This window comes from Helobdella robusta, assembly GCF_000326865.2.
Source record: "Helobdella robusta unplaced genomic scaffold HELROscaffold_5, whole genome shotgun sequence".
Taxonomy (NCBI): domain Eukaryota; kingdom Metazoa; phylum Annelida; class Clitellata; order Rhynchobdellida; family Glossiphoniidae; genus Helobdella; species Helobdella robusta.
In genome coordinates, this window is record NW_008705254.1 from 3799063 (window position 1) to 3823622 (window position 24560).

The following is a 24560-nucleotide window of genomic DNA, read 5'->3' on the forward strand; positions in this document are numbered from 1 at the left end:
TTTTTCCAAATTCTAGTAGAGTTCAACATTAGAGCGATAATATTTGACGACTTCTTGAATTCAGAATTTGTTAACCTATGTCATCTTTATAAAGTTGTTTTTTGAAACGTTTAAATTAAAAAAAATATGAAAAAAATATTTTAACGATTTTAACAGTCTTTGAAAATTTTTCTCAGAAAGTTGCTTGCTGCAGAAGCAGATTGCTATGGACAGGTCACGTTGTAAGTCTAAACGTTTCGCTCATATAATTTTTTCGGTTTTTATTAATTCTGACGTCATATTTGAAACAACTTGTCGGCAAATGTCTTTGCCCTCTTCGACATCAACATTTGAAAAAGTGTTTTTTAATAAATAATTTGAATGAAATTTTGATAGAAAAAAATGTTTGCTGAAAGACTTGAGCAAAACTATCAAAACAATCCTAAATTCAAAAATATAAGACATACTTTCTGTCACAGATAATAATTATCTCATTATAATTTAAAACTTTATTTTGGTCGAAATTGCGATGCAAACTTTTAAGAAACAAAAAAAACAACCCAAACAAAAGCAATTGAAAAAGGAAAAGAATTGAGAAATGAGGAAATGAAAGGAGAAAGAGGAAGAAGAAGAGGAGGGATGAGACAGGTGTGTCCCTCTTGTATAATTAAGAAGGTCACAAATGATTGATGCCTCGACGCCACGTTGGAGTTCCTACCTACTCACAGAACGCATTATGTGACAATAAAACTTCCTTCTTGGTGTGAAATTACTCTTTGAATAACAATTAGCCATTATAATTCTTCTTCACGAATTGGTGATGTATATATTTTAACTGGTAGAAGTAGCAAAATTAACTGTAAAAAGTAAAATGTTTATTTCAAAACGCAAACGTGACGTGACTTTTACATTGTAGGAAGAGTAGGGAATCGAGATAAATATATTTGGTATTTTTACTCCTTAAGTTTTATATTTCACGGCCACTTCTAGCAACAATATTTCTTTGTTTAACTCAGGCAAATATAAAACTTTTATACGTAGAAAGATTTTCCGGAAAAAACATTGAAAAAAAAATGAAGGAGTGAAAAAGTGAAAAAAGAAAGAAAGAAAGAAAAAATGAATGAATGAAGGATGGCACAATCAACAATCCAATGAGAACGAATACATCAAGTTGAAATGTCAGAAAGAAACTCAATCATGAAATTCCGCACGATGTGTGCTGAGCAAAATTTTGAATAAACAAAATCATGTTGCCATCACGCACGTTGAAGCGGTCAGACAGGCAAACATGAGCACGCACGCAGACCACCAAACCGACATACAGACAAACATACACAAATTGATACAGACAATGACAAATCAGACAGACTCCATTATTTATGTTTGTTATTTTGTTTGCTGTTTATTATATTTCCCCGTTCTTTGAAATCGGACAAAAACTGACCGTCGCAATGACACACACACACATACACAACACAAACACACACACACTCATCATGTTCTCGTTCAGTTCGTCATATCTGATGCTTAATTGTCTTGATCGATCACTTTGTATCAACTCTGGCAAGACCGCTAGCAATAATAAAAAAAATAATAGGTTTATATTAATAGCAATTTTATTATCAATATTGTGGTACGAATTTAAAATTGAATGTGAAACATTGCTCAGAGTTCAATGCAAACTTTGTGGCGAAATAAAATTTTGAAGAGTATGGAGGGATAAACGTTTAAAAACAAGTACATTCACAATTCTAAGAAGCTACCCTTGTCGATATAGAGAAAAATTGTAAATTTGCATTCTGGTTTTAGTGACAGCAGCCTATAAGATATTCGAAGCTGACTGACAAGTAGAACAGAAGAAAGAACAACAATGCTGATCGACGATGAATGAACGTGCTTGAAAAGCAAGATATCTTTGATTAAGCAAGACCCAAGAAGATTGATCCGTTTGCATCTGTTAATTTGATCTCTTCCATTTTTCTGGCAGACTGGTCATGCATTCGCAATTTCCACTGTCAAATCCATCAGTTAGTTCGCTATAGACATGTTTGTATCTGTCATCGCAATAACTGGCGAACTGTATGAATATAAATTAGCGGTTACATGACCAAATAAGAATGCCGTTCACGCTTTTTGGAATTTTTATCAATTAAAAAAATTTGTCTTTTTAATCGTTTTCAGAAATTAAGAACCCTAAAAATTGCATACGAAACAGTTTAAAGATTATCATTACATACATCCAGCGTTGAATTGAGTCTATCACTTGGAAATTCGCGTTGCTGATTGGAAGATCGTGACAGCCTTCCAACAACAAAACATTAAGACTACACCACTTCCAATAAAACTGCTAATTTCAGTTTAACAGTTTCATCTTTCAATGAAAACAGTGACAACTTTTGAAGTTACGCATCAAACCTCATTATAAATTATGAATAGTCTAGCGTTTAATTTATCGTAATATACGCCAATTAACACCAACGGCTCTTCCCAAAATCATATGCCGTGAATAACAGTGAAATCAATGTGACTTGTAAGGCATTACTTCTATTCTAAAATTGTGGTAGTCCTGATGTATCACACATAACTAGCTACCGTTTTTAACTGCATGAATAAGTCACCCAAAAAATATTTCAGTTTACGCAATTTTCATTTTATTTATGATAGAAATATAAAAAAGAGTAATAAGGATAACAACAAAATAATTAACAGAGTTATGTGTCCGTGTCTTTAGATAAAGAAGGGTATGCCCTTTTCACGTAACTGCCATATCCATTTGTTTTCTTCTTCAAAAAGTTATTATTATTTTTTACTAAAATCTTTTCACTGACAGTTGGATCGAATTTTCTTTTTGGCAGGCACTTCGTGAGAGCATCGTTCCAATTTTGAGATGTTTTAAGATGTAGGAGGATGTCGACCACGTGATTGAGGGCGAGGGCTTTCGAACCACTGGACCACCTGTGAGCCATTTGCAAGATTCATTCATTTATTTGTAGTAGGAAATTTTTTTTTACAAAAAGTTGCATAGAAGATTTATTTTCATTCATACATTCATGCATTCAGCCGAAGAAATTTAAAAATTAAAATAATTTAACATAATTATATGCCTGCTTGAATCTGTTTGAATACTGAAACTTGAAAAATCAATGCAAACAATAATATAATTTTTTAAAAGACTAAAGATAAACAGCTGAATAAATGAAAAGTGTATTTTTTGGAATTAAATAAAACAGAGAAAATAAGAATCTATTCTAACTTCACATATAAATAAATACGAATGCTAACTTCACATATCTATCAAGAGGAAACTTCATCATTCGAATCTTTTCCCTTTTTGCTTTCGCCATCGTCAGCGGAGTTTCAACAGCCTTGTCGACAATTGCCCCAATGATGTACACAAGGTCGTGGTCAAAGTTTGCCATCACCTCGGTTGCATTTGGAGACAAGTAGACGAGTCTAAATGCAAATTTAAATTATTAAATTTTTGTTGACAAGGGTAAATTAATAAAATAATTCAATTAAATTTCATTACATATAAAACTGCAGAAATAGCTATCATGAATCTCTTTCAAAGTAGTTTTATATGACGAATCAAAAGAAAAACAAACACAAACACTCAAAAAAATGACCACAGAGTAGCAAACACAACAGATTAATTATGTAAAACAAATATGAAAGAGCAATTGGTATTCCAAAGATGAAATCACACACATAACACCAACTTTTCTCTTGGATATAAATCAAGGTACGACTGCTCCGAGACTGTTATCGGTATCTCAGCCATGTTGGGAAATGCCTTCAACAACTTTTGACTGGTGCTGCTGGACTGCTTTATGCTGCAGAAGTGGAAATGAAATGGTTCTTTTGCAAGTTTGTTCATGCCGTGGCTGTTGTAGATCTATCAATTTATACATGCAACAATATTCAGCTAACTTATTACGTTGTAATAATTGAATATAATGATTGAATCAAATGTAGTCACCTTAAAGTTAGTCTCAGAATTTGACATTTAAACTGAGCAAACATAAATGTTACAGGCTTCAAATTGAAAAACCACCGGACAAAGTGATAGAAACAACAATAATATTGATGCAATCTTGTACAAGTGAAGTATACATAACTAACTTGTCTCATTAAATCTTTCAATTCCTTCTCAGTCAAATGTTCCTCGAATGAAAAATCAAAAACAAGGTGAGGCCCATGCATCATGGCTTGGAATATGTTAGCATAGTAGAACATGTTCTTCGTCTTCTCTTGCAAAAACAACAAGAAAGTGTTTTTGAAACTTTCAGTGAGGCCTTCCTCCTGTTGCTTCTGTATTTCTAATCTTCTCTCATACTGGGCTGCTAGATTGGCTTTCGCCTTTTCCTTCTTTTTCTGAATGGCCTTCTCAATGCAAAAGAGGTAATTGTAATACTTTTTTCTAGATGAAACAGTTTGATATTTCCTCAACAATTCCAACCACCGTTCATCCGTCATCACGCTAGGAACTCGAACCCCAGTCGAGAAGAACACATCGTATTCCAATTTCAAAACCTTCAACTTCTTCTCTTCCTCTTCAGTTAGTTGATTTAAATTGATGTTTTCCTGATATGATGTTTCACCTTTTGATAAATTTAAACAATTAACAAATATATAAATCAGAACATTATGTAGTTAAATTCATTAAAAATTAAAAATAATAATTGAGCATGACTTTTATTTTATAAAAGTTTTATATAAAAAAAACCATAACAGTTATGTTATAAATAATGTTACAAGATACACTCTCAGAACTGAAGATATGATATCTTAATTTAGAGATGAACAAGTATATCTTTATCATCACTCATTATACAACGTAGATTGGAATAAGAACATTAGTCTAAAAAAATTAGGGTTAGTTCAATTAATTAATGACATGAATGATGCTTATTAATGCATAAGCATAGCACAACAATCTGACATTGACATTCTTTGACTTAATTAAAATTTTCAATACATAATAATAAAAAAAATAATAATAATGTTTATCTTTATTTAATAAAATAATAAAATTGAATTAATAATTCATTTGTCGGTTATTTAACATTTAGCCTTAGTTAGCAATGCTATTAATTTTGATTTGATAAATTTTAAATAAAATAAGGCTCCCATTGAAATTAGTATTACTTAAAGCTTTAGCAGATTAACATAAATAAGGCCATGGCATAAACAAACTGATTAGGTAAGTGAAATTTTGACGATTGAAATTTGAAAGGAAGTAAAATTTATGAACTTTTAACGATCGGTTGTGTCTGGCCGTCGTCACATCGTTGCTGGTCTGCTTCTTCTTTAGCTTCTTCATTCAGGCTGCTGTAATACATTGGAAAGGATGACAAGGGCCATGGTTTTTTATTATTAAAAACGCTTTGTGAATTATTAATAGTAATACATATCGTTAAATTTGAATTATTAGAAAAAAATGAAAATTGACATTTTTTGATGTTTCGAAGCAAACGTGACTCTGCTAAAACATTTTTAGCAAATTTAAGCATCTCTCTAAAATTAAAATTCGAGCGATAACACAGGAAAAAACTCGCATGTAAACATGCTACAAAGAATCAAAACTAAAAATATATAAACCACTGACACAAATTTAGACGAATGTTAAAAAAAAGTATACTTCAAATGCATCATTTTCAAGATTTTGGAATAATAAGTTTATGTTAAGAATTTATTAATTTATAATTTATATAAAATTTATATAGAAGCAAAACAACGTGAATGAAAAAAATTTGTTGCCTGGTTACACAACTGGTGCTCATGACAACTATAATACTTCAAATTTTACCAATTTTAACATTTACTTTTAAAAAATATATTTATTTATTTATTTACAAAAGATGAACTTTCAAACGTTGACTTCTCAGATAGAGCATCTGGGAAACTCTGGAATAATATTGAGTCCTGAACAGAAGGCTCTGCTGGAAGTGTCTCTCCCAGTTTTGAAAAACGATGAAAAGTTAACAAATTTGCAATTTTGGGGTAAAATCAGGGGGGTTAATTCAGATTATTTCATTACAAAAGGTTTTGGAAATAATTATTTTGGCCCGAAGAGATATTTCTACAGGTATGTCATTGTGTGTGTGTGCTAACTGCGTGCACTGTACATACATGAACATTAGCGTTTTATCTTCAGTAGGTGTTTATACTCACAAACAATATTCATCTCTCACAAATTATGAGTTGTTGGTTTTTAACTGAAAAGTTTTTATTTTATATAAGCAATTTCATGTACCTATTCATCAAGTCAGGACTGTTTAAGCTGGGGAATACTGAACCCGCCTGACAAGGAAATGGTTAAAAAGTCAAAACTCGTTCATGAAATGTTAACAGGTGATCCCACTTTTGTCAGCGAATCAAAAGTTTTCACTCAACCTGATGAACAAGAAACCGAAGAAATCATGGTTCGTGTCATCACATGTCACAGTTGACCAGTTGAAATGCGAATATTCCAATCGTAAATCTTTTGATTCAATACATACATTTTTAAGTTTGCCATCTTTCTCAATTTATGTTTAAATGTTAACCACATTATCGTTGGAAATTTTCAACAATTGTTGGTTAATCCAATAAAAATTATCAGGTGACAATGAAAGAAGAGGACAGACTGGCTTGCGTGATTCAAAGAATTGAAAAGGACGTTTTTATAGTGCCTAGGAAGGCCTTCATTAAATTATCCAACGGAGATGTCATTCCTAATAGGAGTTTTGAAGGTATCCTGCACTTTTTGTTATGAAAATTTAAATAATCAGGAAACCAAATCAATCCATGTAAATGTGATAAGAATTTTTCTAAACAGGCCTAGAAGCGTCAGAAGCTTGCCAGTTTTATAACTTCATGCACTTCAGAAAGGAACGTATGCATTCGAAAGTCTTCAATAGACCTGACATCGAAAAATCGATCGACTTCATGGATACGATTGAGGACGATATCCCTAAAGGTTTATTTAGCGGACGGAATCTAAAAATAGACTATTAAAAAATAAATTTGTAACTGTATTGTCTCTTATATATTATAATAATTAAAAAATGTTTGGTTTAACGCACGACCAAATTCAATTTAAGTTGTTGTTTATGATTAGTTGATTACCCACAATTAAGTAAGTTTTTCATTGTATTTAATGTTTTTTCTCAACTTTGTGTTTATTAAACACCTAAAAATTCAAACTTAGGATAAAAATTGATACTTTGAAACGTCTCTACTTGATATAATTGATTCCTATACTTAAAATCTATTTTTTATTGAAAGTTTCCAGTTAAATTACATAAGAAATACTGCATAAGAAATTCTTATTAAGACATCTACTTAGAAGATAACAAAATAATACATTTAAATTTGAAATAATTTTATAAGGGAGTAATTTAAAAAATTTAAAACTACATTAGTTCTTAAATAATAAAATAATTTGTTTAGGTTCATGGAGTTTGCAGATGGAGAACGGAGAGACATTGGTCACTTTGAAGAGTCTACTCTGGTTGGGTTTGGTTTTTTATCACGTTGTAGGCACAAAACAATTTGGTTGTTCATATTTCGGCTACGGAGATTACAACATTGACCTTCCATTCATGTTGTAAATCACGTTGGAAACTTCTACACAGCCTAACAAAAATCTACATGTCTTATAAGTCGCACTGTTAATTCAGATTAATTTGTTTTACAAGAAATTTTAGATATTTTATCTGGTCAATTTCAAGTTATATTAAAAATATTATCATAATCTATTTATCTAACTCATTTTTTTTAGAAACTTATGTGTTTTAATTTTCTCCTTTACATTACACTAATCATGAATATATATCTTGTCGAATATTTACTTACAAAAACAAAATTTAAATTGTGATTGAATCTAGTTTCTTAGTCTATTGCAGTTTTTCGTCTTTTATAATTATAATTCGTTTAAAAGCCGATTGGATAGTTCAAAGTTTAATATTTATTAAATCACATGAAAAAGTAAAATGCAAATTAAATGTTCACTAAAAGTAAAGAAAATAATTTACAATATATACAAGATATTTAAAAGTTGCATTCCATCACCATGACCAGTCTAATGACTCCAGTTTCAAATTCTTGCTCAACTTCTCGTCACCTCCATTCCCACGTTTTCGTTTACCATTGGAAGTTGTTTTTGTATCATCGTCTTCATCATCATTGACTTGAAAGATAGAATCGTAAAGAGGTTCATCAATAAAAGTTTGCAAGATTACTGAATCGGAGGTAACAGGATTGTCGAATGGTCTCTTGTCCCTGCATTTCCACAATTCATCAGCTTCGTCATCTGAACCATCAATTGTAATACATTTTTTGTCCTCCTTCTTCTTAGTTTCCACTCCTTGCAGATGATAATATAGATCCATATCCCTGTACCTCCCACGGTCATGTTTGCAAAATTTTTTTTGCTTCACCTCAAATAACTTCCTCCTGCCATCCACTCTGCGCCAAACGGATTTAAACCTCCTCCAGCATATTGGACAGTGGGGTTTGACTCTCTTCGCGTGCTTCACGATGCAATTGAAACAAAACTCATGCATGCAAGTGGTTATTACCCCTTTTTTCTCTGCAAGTATTTGTTTCAAACAAATTCGACAGTCGTTCAGCTTGGAAGATGGTTGTGATGAAGATGATGCCATGTCTAAGGTCCAAGTTATAAACGCTAAAGATTGATTTAATGAAGAATTGTTGATCTGAAATGTAAGTTCTCCTTCTAATGTTGTCGATGTGGAATACGATCTGCTGAATGAAGAACTGAAGCGATATTTATAGAAAGTTTGATCTAGGCCGTGAACGAATTTTGTTAGAAAATTTATAACAAGTAAAGAGATCAATCAAAACAATAGATTCACTTTCTTCTATAAAGAGATCAATAAAGAACAATGGATTCACTTTAATTTTCTTTGATGTTTTTAATTAGTTCAAATTTTTAATTGGCGAGTGTCAATTAATAATGGCATTAACTCCCTAATTGGTTAGATGAAAGAAAGGGGTGGAGTCAACGTATTGCCAGGGACACATAGTGACGAACAAAGTTGATTGATGAAGAATAAAGTTGTCAGAATTTCACGGCTTAAATGAAACATCGTGTCACTCGCTATCCAATTAGGAAGGTAATGCCATCGTTAGTTGACACTCGCCAAAATTGACTGTCATCTTCACATCAACAACTTCCTCGTCGCCGTCATCTTCAGATTTCAATGTCGAGTGATGTTGGTTCATCCTGTTATTTCCAGACTCCTAGAGTAAATAAATAAAAATCTTTTATTTATCCTATAACTTTTAGTGACTTTTACAGGTTAGAAATAATTTGAAATTTTTGAGTGATCTTAAAAATTAAACTTTGATATTAATTTTCCGGGTGTTATTAGACTAGTCAATTACTGTTTCAGCTTTAATTTCATAAATTTTCGTAAGCTTGTTGTTTGATCAATAAATTTGAAAGTTATTGTCATATAAAATCGAACCTGAGGCTTGTTGATGGACGAAGGTATTACAAGATAACTGTCAATTTATTGATTTCAATTAATTTCTTTTTTTTGATTAACTTATTGTTACATAAAAATAAAAACTTCAAAAGTTATCAACAAAATCACTAAACTCAATCGAATAGCATCAATTTTGGATTATAGAATTATCTTTGAAGCATGAAACATTACGAAGGCAGCTGTTGCTGCTTTGATTGAAAAATAAATCATATGGTGACATCATATGATCATATGATATTGTCGAATGGTCTTTTGTCCATAGTGATACATCTCATTTCGTTCAACTTTTTGCTTATTTATTTAATAATTCTCACGACAAAGTTTCCATATTTTGATGCCATCGTTATGTGGTTCGTTTAATGGTGTAATGAAAAATATCATCATTAGCGAGGATATTTAATTACCAATTATAATTTGATGCGTATTATTTTTGTTATTATTTAGTCTGAATTAAAATTGAATAAAATTGACGAAAAAAGCATTCGTTTGACAAATATTTATCAGAAAAAATTGTCCATAAAAAGTGTTATTAAGATGTTGGAGTTGGATTGAAAAATATCCGACTTCGACTCAGATTCCGGCCCCCAAAAAATTCCCATCTGGGCAAAAATCTCCGGCTGACCAAATTAACCGATTACAAGACAACACAATGAAATACTATACACTCTAACACACTGCAATACAATACAATAAATTACATCACAATACAATACATCACCTTTTGTGCTTTTACAGTATAATTTAACAAACATTTGGTAATTTTAAGGAACAATTCGTTAACGCACTTATTAAATTTGGAGAAAACAACAGCTGCGACATAAATGTTCAAGCATGTTTTAGTTATTTTTTAATTGGTTTATTTTTGGGTTTTTACACTATATAAATAATTTTTTTAGTGTTTATTATTCTATTCTACCATTATTTTGATTCAGACTCCGAAGCTAATTTGGTTATTATTTATTTGAAATTATCAATTAAAAACATACACTCGGAATTTTATCAAAAACGTAAACTACCAATCTAATTACCATAAGAACAGACAATAAACTTGTGTGTTCAATATGTCCTATGCAGTGACGTCATTCGGGGAATACCTTTCTAAGGGGCTTAATGTTGGGGCGAAAAATCCACCCTATATAAAATATAGGGACTGATAGATTAAAGAATTTGACATCAAAAGTTACAGTGAAAAAAGATAACAAAATCTATAAATATTTAGAAATATACTTTTACTTATATATGTATGCCTTGTACATGAGCAATTTAGGTCCTAGGCTTATATATAATTGTATTTTTTGTACTGTCGCTATATCCTTTTGTTCATCTACATATATGTAATTAAGTTCAATAAACACGCTATTGGTAATGATTAACATCATAAAGGATGTTTCAAACATTTAGTAAGGAGTAGTTTGTGTAAAAACATTCGCTTTGATTAGCATCGGTAATTATGTCTACCTAACAGACATGAGAAAACCAAAATAAAATGTTTCAATAATGTTCAGTTGAAATCCACTCTCATCTCACTATATTAAGTTTTAATGAAGTTTTATAAACCAATCTTTTTTACTTTATTTTCAAATGAGCACTCGGTTTTACATTTGCTAGGACTGAAACTTATCAAACTAATTTTGAAAATTATTAAATTAAAAAGTTGTAAGAATGTTTTCTTGACAAAATTTATTGTTGAAAATATATTTTTATGATATATGAGTTGAAATCAACAATTTAATGTTGATGAAAGTAAAGAAAATCTCTTTTTTTGAAAAACAGTAAAAAATTTAAAGCTTTTAAAACATAATCTACTAATCTCATTCTTGTGAAAATAATGTTCATCTTAAGTTTTCTCATCTATTCATGGAGCCTGTCGACGATATTTCAATCCATTGCTACAGGTCAGTGACTTGTTTATCTTAAATAATTTTTATGATAAACAAAATTATGATAACAATGATACGAACATTTATTTTTAATTTTGATACGACTCAATAATTTACTAAAAATAAAATAATTGTTTACATTTAATTTTAGATGACGACATTTTAACACAAAGCCCACTAATAGGAAGAAATTATCTTAAGTTTGATTTGGAAACAAAAAATGCATTTGATGGAGATCCTCAAACATGTATCAGATATAGTGAGCTGGTTATCTATCTTGAAAGTTTTTATATCATCCATAAGGTGGAAGTACTCTTTGGCAACGTTTATACTAATAGGAATGTACAAGGTGAGACCTTTTAATTTTTATCCTCTTGAACTCTGAATGAATTATAAATTTTATCACACTTACATATAAAAACATAACAATTGCAGTTCAAACCAAAGCAAACTTCACCGTAGATGTCTTGATGTTTGAAGAAAACCATACTTATGCAAAAAAGAAAACAAACAGAAAACAGTGTCATGAATTGTTGAAAACTTCGAACCAAAGTGTTGAGCTGGTGAGATGCGATGTGATGCAGAGGGGTCGGTATGTTGTCGTCCTGCAGCACAAATCACCGATCGACATTTGTGAAGTTCGCTTGTATGGAATGCAATCGACATTAAGTTAGTTGTATAATATAATCTATTTTTTGCCACAAAAAATTTTCAAATTACAATTCAAAAATCGATTTAAACAGAGAATGTAGCATACAAGAAACCTGCCTACCAAAGTTCGACTTATAACTCACAGAACGCAGATAAGGCAGTAGATGGATATAATTTTGGGGAGGAGGAAGATTATTGCGCTCACGGTGGTGACAAACAGGAAGATAAAGAGAACTGGCTGGTGGTTGATTTGCTGTCAACTCATCAAATTGTCGGAATCTTTATTTTTGGCAGACAAGATGAATATTATGGTTAGAATTTTAATCACATTCATCTAATTTTTTAATCAATTTTGTTTTGAATTTCACAGCGGCGAGATTGAACAACTTCATGGTAGGAGTAACTGATGACTTCAATGAAAAAACCAACCGACCAGTCAGAGGTAACTACACATTATGTGGTCAGTATGGAGCGATGAAAGGTAAAGACGCAGCTGTTGAATGCGAGAGTTCAAATGTGGCTGGAAGGTACCTCATCATTCAACTGCCTCATGATAATACAGAGGGCTGTTTGACTATTTGTGAACTGGAAGTTTACGCTGTTCCCATCGGTAATTGAAATCAACGGAACAAATTTGCAATTTAACTATGAACTATTGAAATGCTTTCTCAGAGGCACGGCTTGAAAAGCATTTGTTGCATCAATATTCAACTGAAAAACAAGAGACCGTTAAGATTCTAAACATCAGTAATTGTTTGACGAGCTGCCGTTCATCCGGATACACCTACGCTCAGTTCCAGGTAGTCAATTATAACACACTTCGCGCTTCTGAATAATTTCAAGTTTAATGTAACTTTGTTCTAAGGGAAGTAAATGTTGGTGTGGAATGAAGTTGAATGACAAAAAAAATTTACGAGAAGATGATCGTTACAGTGTCACACTAGCAAGTTGCTACAATTCTCCATTTTGTTTTATAATATTAGATATAAAAAATTATTTTGTTTTTTGTTGCAATGTTTATTTAGCTTGTGAGATTGGATATTTCGGAGAGGAATGCGATAAAATATGTCACTGCAGAGGAAATATGCCTTGCAACGTGCTGAATGGTTCTTGCGACGGTGGGTGTGAGGTGGGCTGGAAGGGATCACAATGCCAGGACAAAGGTTGGCTGCTCGTTTTTACTTGTTGCTTTCAAAAGTTCCATAAAGTTAACGTGGGAACGATTGATCATTTTTATCAACGTTAATAGATTTCGCATCGAGGGAGATTGAAAACAATAGTTACTATCTGCAATGTGGACGAGGATCTGCAATATCCATTACGATGGATATGAACAAAAAAAGTGCTAACAGTTGTTTTAAAACATGCTCTGCTCAAAATTATTTCTCGAGATTCAAAGTAATTAAATCGAAGTTTCATTTATTAAATTAATAATTTTTGTTTAATTTTGAGTTAAACAACGTTGTTTACTGTGCAGTAATAGAATGTTATTGAAATCGCTGTTTTAACCCACTGAACAACCACACCTACAAAACTGTTTGTCTACGTGTTATTTATTGCATTTAGTTTCCAAACGGATGTACGTGCCCAAAATCCTTCAAAAAGTCTAAAGCCGACCGATTTGATTGTTTTAAAGATTGGACGGAAAACATAAATAATACGTTTTTTTTGTTTTCGGGTTTGTTTATTATACAAAAAATTAGTATTTAATTATTTTAAAATTTTGGCCCATCCCTCGTCAATGTTGTCTAGATTCGCCACTGATTACATAGCTGTAAAGACGCTCTTTACAGATTTTTCTACAAAGTTTTCACTTCATATACAACATATAGATAACTCTTAGTTCTGAAAATCAAGGTTGAAAATTCCGTAGAGTATTTTACGAATGTGTTATGTAAATTATCTTGCAGCCTGTCCACATGGTAGCTATGGAGAAAACTGTCTAGAGAAATGTCATTGTAGAGAAGAGACACCATGTAATCTCGAAGGATCATGTCTGTATGTAGATGGTCAGTGTCAACCTGGGTGGACAGGTCCTCACTGCAGTGAACCAGGTTTTTAGAATATATTATATGTTTGATGATGTACTTAGAGCAGATTTAACCGTTTAGCGAACCCCAGACTAAATGATAAATTTCCATCCATTTTTTACCATTTTAATACAAATAAAAATTCAATAGTAAATGTAATTTAGAGTTTTTAGAGCAGTTTTTACGATTACCAAGCATTTCTCAAATTGTAACTTCTTTTGTCCAATAAATTTTTCAAATAAATTCCACGGAATGCTAACTGAATTTTATTTGTATTCATTTACAAATATGAAATTGTGGGTTTTAGACTATCATAAATACAATTATTTATAAAGATAACTGCGTTTTCGGCATTATTCAACTTGTAGCTGAGTTTCTCAATTTTTCTAACGAGACTTTTATCATCTTAATTAAATTTACTAAGGTTAAATAAAAAAAACTTTTAATATTTGACATTTTAACAAAACATTAATAATAACGTTATTACAAAAAGAGCTTATCTGTAGTAATAACGTTATTAATAATTTTTTGTCAAAAATGTCAAATATTAAGACTTTTTTTATTTAAACTTAATAAACTTCATCAAGATGATAAAAGTCTCGTTAGAAAAATTGAGAAACTCAACTACAAGTTGAATAATGCCGAAAACGCAGTGATCTTTATAAATAATTGTATTTACAAATATGAATGTACACCTTCCTACATCAACACTCGCACAGATTGTGAGAAACTTGGAGCAGGCAAGGAGTGCAATACCATTTTTGTAGATGAAATTTATTTTAATGTTGTCTCGTGTGTCGATGGTTATGTACCGGATGAGAATGATAGAGGACAATGCCTTGGTTTGTATATGATTCGTCTTTTTGTTGTTCATTTTAGTAATCTGTTCATATGAATTTTTTAATATATGTTTTTGTTCTAAAATGTACTTTTCACTCTTTGAAAATTTTCAAGATATTGATGAATGTAAAGAGGACTTGCATGATTGTGACCTGAACACAACAGAATGTAGGAATATTAACGGAAGTTTCACCTGTAATTGTCTTCCGGGCTTGATGAGAAATGGGTTATCTATGTTGTGCGAAGGTGAATATTATTATTGACATGAAATTTGTTTCAAACAATGCGTTGGTTTGGTGGTCGTTATTAATATAATGATTGTTTCAAACAATGAGTTGGTTTGGTGGTCGTTATTAATATAATGATTGTTTCAAAACAATGAACAAACGGTGAACATACAGACATTGACGAGTGTTTGACCTCGCCGTGCGAATCAAACTTTACTTCATGCTCCAACACTTTTGGCTCATATGAATGTGTTTGCGAGGATGGCTTTGAAAAAAATTCAAACGATCTCTGCCAAGGTCTTTCCTTTTCAGACATTGTTGTATTTTCTGAAACTGAAAACTTTTTTATTTCGATATTTTTCCCACCAGACTTGAATGAGTGTAAGTTTGCTACTTGCGATTGGACAACTTCATATTGCACGAACACTGTGGGCTCGTACGAATGTACCTGCTTTCCAGGATTTCAAAAATTTAACACTTCTTGCGATGGTAAATAATGATAAAAAGTTGCACTTGCTTTCAAAAATAATAACTTATCAATCGAAAATATTTAAAATAGCGTTTGAAAAAATTATTGTACTTTCTGGTAAACTTGAAAATTTTCACTAACCAAAAATTTGCAGCTCAAATTTTTTCAAAATTTTCTATAATAACTACTTTAACATCGTATTAAATATAGTCTGTAATTTACCTACTTATATTTGTGGCAAAGTTCCAGAGAGCCCAAAAGCTAAACATTTCTTTCCAAATTTTGTGAACGGTTTAAATTTAATAAAAACGAGAAGATTTTAATAAAACTTTATTTCCCGACCACCAAACAACTTTAAATTGAAAACTCTTCTAATAACACTAGTCTTTCACTCTATGATCTCGGTTTTTGATGTTACACGCAAGGAAATTTCGGTTTAGTAAAGAAAACATCATGTTTCGAATGTATCTTTTCACAGAATATTCTACTTTTTAGATTGAGTTAGATCTACCAGATTTAAAAGATGGTAATTTAGATGTATGTTTAATGATTGAATTCAGACGTCAACGAATGTGAGAACGAAACTTTAAACCAATGTGACAGCAACACAACAAGCTGCTTAAACACATTTGGTTCGCACACATGCCAGTGCAACGAAGGTCTTGAATGGAAGCCTTCCAGTCAAACATCCTGTCAAGGTAGATGTACTTGCTGTTGTCACTATTATATATGATTATGATTTCGTCAGAGTTTTGATTTTACTAATTTTAGTAAGCTGAAGTTAAAACTCATTTAAATATTTGAAAATTTTGAAAATTAAACAAGAAATCATTGTTTTGATGAAGTTTTAAATGAAATTGAATTTTAAAAAATATCTAATTATTTTTTCAATACAGTTTTGACTTCAAAATTACCTCTTCCAAAACTGACTCTTATCATCATTATTGTCGCCATTTTACTGGTCATGTTTTGCATTGGAATTGTGATTCTGGTAGTTAAAAAAAGGTGACAATATTTTTCCATGAAAATTAAATATTTTCTTTTTAACTGGTCATTTCGCCATTAATTTAAATCTGTTTATTTAGAAACAATTTTGAAAAGTTTAAAAAAAGAAAAAGATCCCGCTATAAAGGTTTATTAAATTAGTTGTAGCCTACTTCTTAATAAATATTTACATGAGTTATTCAACAAAATTTACAGATATAAAATTAAACGATCCTATATCGACGAAACAAAACGGAACGCTGAAAAAATCCAACATAATCGCGATAGACGATCTGAAAGAATATTTCAAGAAGAATCTGAATGCCATTGAACAGGAATACAAGGTGGGCTTTTTTTTATTTTTTAGCAAATCTAATCTTCAAACTAAAATACGAATTTTTCTAAAAAAGTTAATCCTTAATGTTTAAATACAAATCTTTCAAAAACATTATCAATGGACAGAACATGCCTAAAGAGCTTGCTGGTGAAACTTTTAAAGTTGCAACTTCGGATGGTAACAAAAATAAAAATCGCTTCAAAAATATTCTGCCGTGTTAGTATTATTGTTTCAAAACATAAAAGAACATTCATGAAAATTATAAAAAATTGATAACTCACTTAAAATAATGAATAATAATAATTATTGAAAAAATGTGAGTAATTATAAATATAGAAACTAACCATCTAAAAATTAATGTTAAAACGCAGACGATCAAAACATCGTTCCTTTAGATGAAGGTAAATACATCAACGCAAGTTTTATACACGTTAGTGATGCAATTATAAGGAAAATTTGGTAATTAAATTATACGTAATGATGTAATAATAATGAAATTATATATAAACTTAACGTATTGCCGTTTAATATTTGCGGTGGTCAGCATCAACCAATTTAAATATCTTGAACTAAAATCTTAAAAGCTTTGCTATATTGAAATCCTTTTCCTGCCAGTTTCAAAGATTTTTTTCATGTTTTTATTTCATTTGTGTAGAAATAAATTATCTTTAATATTAGTTTTCAAAACAAGTTTAATTTTTAATGATATTTGTTCTGCAAATTTATTTGGCAATCAATTAATTATTTTAACTTAGTTCTAACCAAGTCTAACTTTATCATACCATCGTTTTTTCAACCAGAATTACGGGACTGATCAGGCAACCATTATTGCGACACAAGGTTAAATGTTTGCGCTATTTATTTTAACCACGTGGCTTAATTCTAAACTCAATTTCCATCTATAATTTATTCATTTGGTGTTTTTGAATTTTTATTATTTTCCTAATTATTTGTATTTAACTAAAAATATTTGAAAATCTAGTTTTAAAATAGCGCTAGGTAAAGTGCGTAGGTACTAGCTAATATGTTTTTCTATATGCATGTGTGGTTTGAACTTGAAGTATTAGTTGCAAAGAAGAGTGATGTAACTAGGGCTATTGTCAAAAAAGTAGTGTATAAATTGCACAATATATGGAAAATAATAGATATAGATCTAACAGAAGTTATATATTTGTGTCCATGATCTTACATACATGTTGCTGCTGTTTGATAATTTAGGACCAATACCTTCGACTACCATTGATTTCTGGAATATGATATGCAAATACAATGTAAAAGTAATTGTCATGTTAGCTCAGTGCTTCGAAGATGGAAAGGTTAGACAGAAAAAAACGTTTCATATTTTAAAAAAATGATTATTATTAGATGTAACTATTGCATTTATCAGAACAAGTGCAATGCTTACTGGCCAGATGGTGAAGATGTTAAGTTTGGTACTGTCAAAATTTCTTTGAAATCCGAGAAGAAATACACGCACTACACTTTACGACATCTAGAAGTGGAATCAGTAAGCCAGTCGTCGTTATAATATGATGTTTAACGGTTTCTTTCTCTAAGGCTTTTTGAAGTTAATAACTAATTAAATTTCATGCAGGTTTTTGTTGTTTCTAAAAATAATTAATCAAGTTTATGAGAGAAAAATCATTAAAAAACGATAATTTTTAGCTTGACAAAACTATGACGGTAGTCCAAATGCAATACGTCACGTGGCCAGACAAAGGAGTCCCTCGAAACCTCTCAAGTATTTTATCGTTGTGGCAAAAGGTTTCTGCTCACAGAAAAGATAATGAATTTTTGGTTGTTCACTGCAGGTTAAATTTTAAAAATAAAACTTGATGTGGATAATAAAATTTTTTTTAAATTAAGTAAAAACTTTCATGTTGTTTGAAGCGCTGGAGTTGGAAGAACGGGAACCTTCATTGCGATGAATTATTTGATGAAACAACTGGAAAACGAAGGAAGCGTCGATATTTTGGGGTGTATGAGCCGTTTGCGAGAAGATAGGCCGCAAATGATTCAAACGCTGGTCTGTCATGAATATTTTAATATCAAAACTTTCGAGGATCAATAATTTCAGTTTTAATTTCTGAAAATAGTTTTAAAAAGTGAAAGATCCAATTAGTTGCAAATTTGTATCTTCAATAAATGTTTCTTCATTTACACATATATATGTTAATTATAGTGTTATGAATACTTTTGTAGGAGCAATACAAGCTCTGTTTCTCGAGCATTCTCCTCCATCATCTGGTTGGCACAACATCAATATCCACAGCCAACCTGACTGAGACATCAAAAGTTTTGAGGGAACTCTTACAGACTGACAGAGGAGATGAGAAGTTAAAAAAACAGTTTGAGGTAAAAATAATAGTTAGTTACGATTATAAATTTTATAAATTGTTAAAAATATAAAATTATGAACAGATGATTGATGAATCATGTTCTTCGGAAACCAAAGGTTAAAATTTATTCCGACTGAAATAAAGAGATTTATTACTCTATAGGCAGCATCCATTTTAAAAAACAACGAAGTTAAAAATGTTTTCTTACAGATGTTTCAAAATATAAAACTAATTTGGATGAAAAATTATTCAACGGCGTCTACATCGAAGTAACTTTTTAACTTTTTCAAAAACTGACATAAATAAATTTTTTAAATTTTGAAACTTTTTAGTTATTCCAATCGAGTGTTAAATTTATCTGTGCGACGTTATCATCAGCTGCCTGCGTTGAAGATGTACTTAAAATTATGGAAGAAATAGATGGAACTATCTTTTTACTGGATAACAAAGAAAATGTTTGTTATTTGAATTCTTTTTAGGAATAATTTTTTGGAAAATATTTAAAAATTATAAATTTTTTAATTCTCTCAGCCATTTGTTGAATTGCTGAAAGAAAATTGCAACATACAAACTGATAAGAGTTTAGTTAACCTGAAACATTCATCAGACGTGAAGTTTGGAAAAATTTTGCAATTCGGATATGTAGATGAAACAAGTATTTATGAAAACGTTCAACAAACTAAAGTTAGAAAGTTTTGATTTTTAATTATGGTTTGCATTTCTAATCCAATGAAAATGATCAAAATTTGTCCAGTCGTCACCAGAAAAAACATTGTTGTATCTTCCAAGCGAAGAACTCAAACCCGATGCATTCGATTTTTTGTTCAAATATTTGAAAGCACGTGCAGAAGTTAATAAAGATCAATATACTCTATTCTTAGACAGGTAAATCAAATACTTGTCCACTCAGAACAATTTTAATTTTTAAAATTTAAAACTGATTAAAAGGTAAAAAATTTAAAATTTTTTAAAAGATAAAAACATTGAAAGATAAAAGCGAACGAATTTTATTTCAAAAAACTTCATCAGATGCAATTTCGCGAAGTGCGGTCACATAGTTGCATGTTACAACTTGGTGCATATGATGAACGAACATAATGAAGTCAACGTCCTGGAAAGTGTTTGGGATTTGAAGAACATCCAGAAAAGAATGATCCCAAACTTTGTTCGTTAACATATATTACTATCCTTTAAATTTGAATTTAAAATTTTAATTAGTATTTTTACATTACAAGATTTGTTTAATTTCAATTTTTTTAACACATTTTTTGACTATGCAGTTTAAAAATTATTGAATAAAAATGAAAATTTAAAATCATTATATTTTAAAGGAAAAACAAACTTTTATTCAAAAAATTTTAAATAAAAATTTTGAAATCATTTTAATAAATAGTATTAAAACTGAAATCACACGCAGTCCTGTTACAAAAATCTCTTCAAATTCCTCACTACTTACATAGACTCGGTCTGGATCGACAAGAAGACCAACAAAATTGTGGAGAACGGTGATGTTGATCACATCTATTCCAACGTTAATAAACCATAATAAATTAAAAGTTAGGTATCAGAAAATTAATATTTATCCAACATACTTGTAAATTATTAAATGTTTTTTAAATTTACAGCTTCATTCATTTATTTTATTACATTAACCACTTAGTAACGTATGTTTTTGCTTCTTTCTTGAAACTTATTATTGATATATGAGTGGATTTATAGTTATATAGATGAATTTCATAGTTTTATTTTAAAGCAAAAATAATTTTAATAATAGTAATAACAGTTAAAATTTGATTTCTAAATAAATGTTATTTCTGGTGATGATTTTCTCTAAGTTTGTTTGAATACAAAATGATGTTACAGGTCTCATCAAAAATTTGATGCTGAAAATAGTTGAAATCTTATTGATTGATAAATTTTATGTTTTATTTTAATTGATTGCTAATGCAAAGAAATCCCCGCTTACCACATGCAATGCTTATGATACGTTGTTTCACGTGTTTTCTTGTTTCCTTCTCCTTAGCTGGTGATTTGCTGAGAGCGGTTTCGCCGACAATACACTGCTGTTGGTGTCAATGAATTTTAAACATTTTTAATAAACTTTTCCAATCAATTTTATTCATTGCTTTGGCATGTTTAGGGCTAAACAGTTGGTTTTGCAGGTTCTCTTCAATATGTTTGATCCATGTTTTCTTTGATGAAGAACTATGAATTTTCCGGATGTTAGGTCGAGATCTCCACAGCAGATGGTGTGGAAAACCAAACTGGCTCATTTGACACACGATCATACCATCGCAATTGTCGTCTTTGTATCATCTCTTCAATAGTCTGTTTATTCTGGCATCTCGCTCTAATATTAACGTTTGTGAGATGGTCTCTAAGAGAAATTTTGAGAATCCTTCGGAGACATTTCATTAGAAAAATATTAAGTTTGTTTAAATTTGAATTTAGTAAGGTCTACACTTCTTAACTGAAAAGTAGGATTGGTATGATCAGTGTTCGGAAAAGACGTATCTTGGTTGTAGTTGATATTTTGTTTTTTTCCAGAGACACCATCTAAGCAATGCAAAAGTTGAAGTGGCCTGTCCAATTCTTGCTTGTACATCGACGGAGGGTGCCACTTTCATTTCCTGGAAGAGAAATCCAAGGTATTTAAAAAATTCCACTCGCTCAATTAGACCTCCAGCTAGATGATCATGGATGGTAATCCATCTGTTGTTGGTACTTTTGTTTAGCCAGCATTTATCTTAAGGCCACATGCCTGGTGCTGCTGTGTGGGCAATGTCGTGAAGGATATCTAAAGCTTCTTTGTCATCTTCTGCAATTTCAGCAATGTCATCAGCAGACATCATGTTATACAAATGCTTGTCGGTGCCAAACTGAATTTCATTTCTTTTTTTAAAAACAATTCACATGATAGCATCGATGACAGCAGTGACAACGGGATTCGATTGCGAAGAAATCCCCGCCTACAACATGCAATGTGTTTGATGCATATTTCCATGTGTATTTACCTGCACTGTGTGTTTGTTGTTGACGCTTCTGAAAAATATTAAAAAAAGAATTGTACTATATAAATAATTAATTTGTTGATTAATCCTGTCCTTTAAAGAAAAATATTGCTGTGCTCTTAAGTTTAAAAATAAAGCTTAAACTTAATACAACCTTTTGTTTCTATATTCATTTACATACGTTATTGGTGTTTCAGAGATTACAAGTGTGTGTATATAAATGCAAGATTCACCCAAGTTAACAATTTGCTAACCTTAACTATAACTTAAATTTGTTTTATTTCAAGACTTTTTAATTTCATTAAAAAATGACCTTTTTAAATGTTCATTTAATAATGGTCTGAAATACCAGTTATTTAAAATACGGTTATTGAAAAGAAATTGTTGTTGTTCTTATTTTATTAGAAACGTCAAATTAAAAACATTTATGTGAATGTTTAAAAATAAAATAGTTAACTCGCTAAACTTTGTTACTGAGCTAATAAATTTAAACAATGTCTCCTTAAAATAATAACTTTAGAAGTTCAACGATAAATAATGTATTATAATATATATTCTAACTAAAACAAGCGTCTTAAGTTAACTACATAGATATTTTCAAAAAATTCACCTGAATACATTCTAGACTTGAAAACTTTTTAAAAACTGATTAATTAAAACACCATCAATTTAAATACAAAAATTGGAACATAAAATATTTATATCACCGAGACACACATCGCCCGATGTAATTTGAAGTCAGGACACGTAATTACGTGTAACAACACGATGCACACGCAGCGAAACAAACATTGGTTAGATCCATCCTTGATTCTCTGGCCTTGCCTTAACTTTACAGCTGTTTTTTAACCTTCAGTTTTCTTCCTATTTTTTTCAAACTTTTTCAAATTGTTGTTTATTTAATTTAAAATTAAATTGTGAATATTTGCCTAATGTTAGAAAAAAATAATACAAAATTTAATTAGATTCAAACGTTTGAGCGTTTGGGTGTGCTTGAATATTTTGCATATTCAACAGGATGAATATTTTCCAAGAAAGGCTTATTATAGAATAGTCTTTAAATTAGAGTACAAAACACTTGTTTATCATCTGTTTTTAATCTCAACTATTTTAACTATAGAACATGTAACTTATAGATGGATATATTCGTATATTTATGTTCTTATATGTATATATGTGTATATATACATTTGATTTCATTAAAAAAATACTTTATGATATTCTGTATTAACATTCAACTTTACTGTGTGTGTATATATATATAAAAATATATATATATATATATATATGAGCGTAGATGCATATATATATATATATATGCTATATATATATATATATATATATGCTAAGAGTGATTTGCAAAAGAATTGATAGAAATGTATCATGGTTTGATGATGATTGCGTTTGATGATTGTCAAACGATATTGCAGAAAACTTGAGAGATTGTATAGAAGAAGTTTATCAAATGTTCATCGTGAAAATTGGCTTGGTTCATTGAAGACAAAATACAAATTATATTCAGATCAGTGATGACGTAAGTACTCAAAAAATGTACTTAAGTATAAGTACTAAGTACTCAGTAATAAAAGTACTTAAGTATAAGTACTAAGTACCGAAACAGATTGTATACTTGATACTTATAAGTACTAAGTATAAGTACTAAGTACATAAGTACCTAAGTACATACCATGGTTAATTTGAAATATTTATAAATTTATTAAACTCAGAAATCAACTCATTATTTACAGTAATTTATTTACATCAATAAAAGAGTTTGTTCTTTTTGAGTAAAAGTAAAGTTTCAAATGATTCATCACTTAAACGATTTCTTCCAGCCTGGCTAAATATACGTTCCACACTTTAACACATATATTTATAAGGATTGTTATATATATATATATATATATCTATATATATATATATATATATATATATATATAATAACTACTATATATAGCGTGCATGTGTATATAGATCATGTAGAGTCTATGATATAGATATATAGATGTCAGAGTGATGTGAGTTAACCACCTTTTAATGACTCAATTAGCCAATGGTTATCTTAACATCCCGCTATCCATGACTAAACAAGAACAAATGTTGATAAGAGAGATAAACAAGAATGTCAATGTGAAAATGTGTGTGTGTGTTTTCATCACAGTTTTCAATTTTTAAATGTTGACATTATCTTATTTTTGCTTAAAATTTTTCTGGTACTTACAGGAAAAATTTATTACTTATAAGTACAAGTACTGAAAAATGTACTTAAGTATAAGTATTTAAGTACAGATTTTCATATGTACTTAAGTATAAGTA

At 30.3% G+C, this 24560-nt stretch overlaps 5 protein-coding genes across 5 annotated transcripts; 3 read left to right on the forward strand and 2 right to left on the reverse strand.

Annotated features, from left to right (window-relative positions):
* Positions 1-2690: 2690 nt before the first annotated feature.
* Positions 2691-4215, reverse strand: HELRODRAFT_68039 (hypothetical protein; the record flags this gene model as incomplete). The annotated part of the gene is made up of 4 exons (XM_009026929.1): positions 2691-2934; positions 3262-3432; positions 3699-3874; positions 4102-4215. 4 exons carry the CDS (start codon positions 4213-4215, stop codon positions 2691-2693), a joined length of 705 nt encoding a protein of 234 aa, XP_009025177.1.
* A 1625-nt stretch (positions 4216-5840) lies between these two features.
* Positions 5841-7574, forward strand: HELRODRAFT_156021 (hypothetical protein; the record flags this gene model as incomplete). Its single annotated transcript, XM_009027336.1, has 5 exons — positions 5841-6067; positions 6248-6404; positions 6584-6713; positions 6800-6940; positions 7414-7574. 5 exons carry the CDS (start codon positions 5841-5843, stop codon positions 7572-7574), a joined length of 816 nt encoding a protein of 271 aa, XP_009025584.1.
* Positions 7575-8030: 456 nt separating this feature from the next.
* On the reverse strand, positions 8031-8627 carry HELRODRAFT_163479 (hypothetical protein; the record flags this gene model as incomplete). Its single annotated transcript, XM_009027337.1, has 1 exon — positions 8031-8627. The coding sequence occupies one exon, from the start codon at positions 8625-8627 to the stop codon at positions 8031-8033; it is 597 nt and encodes a 198-aa protein (XP_009025585.1).
* A 6650-nt stretch (positions 8628-15277) lies between these two features.
* HELRODRAFT_67863 (hypothetical protein) lies at positions 15278-15601 on the forward strand (the record flags this gene model as incomplete). Its single annotated transcript, XM_009026900.1, has 2 exons — positions 15278-15401; positions 15474-15601. Coding segments are annotated over 2 exons (252 nt in total), but the record flags the coding sequence as incomplete, so codon positions are not given.
* Positions 15602-18111: 2510 nt separating this feature from the next.
* Positions 18112-19159, forward strand: HELRODRAFT_150887 (hypothetical protein; the record flags this gene model as incomplete). Its single annotated transcript, XM_009027338.1, has 5 exons — positions 18112-18210; positions 18282-18401; positions 18560-18705; positions 18785-18920; positions 19097-19159. Coding segments are annotated over 5 exons (564 nt in total), but the record flags the coding sequence as incomplete, so codon positions are not given.
* Between the last annotated feature and the right edge of the window lie 5401 nt (positions 19160-24560).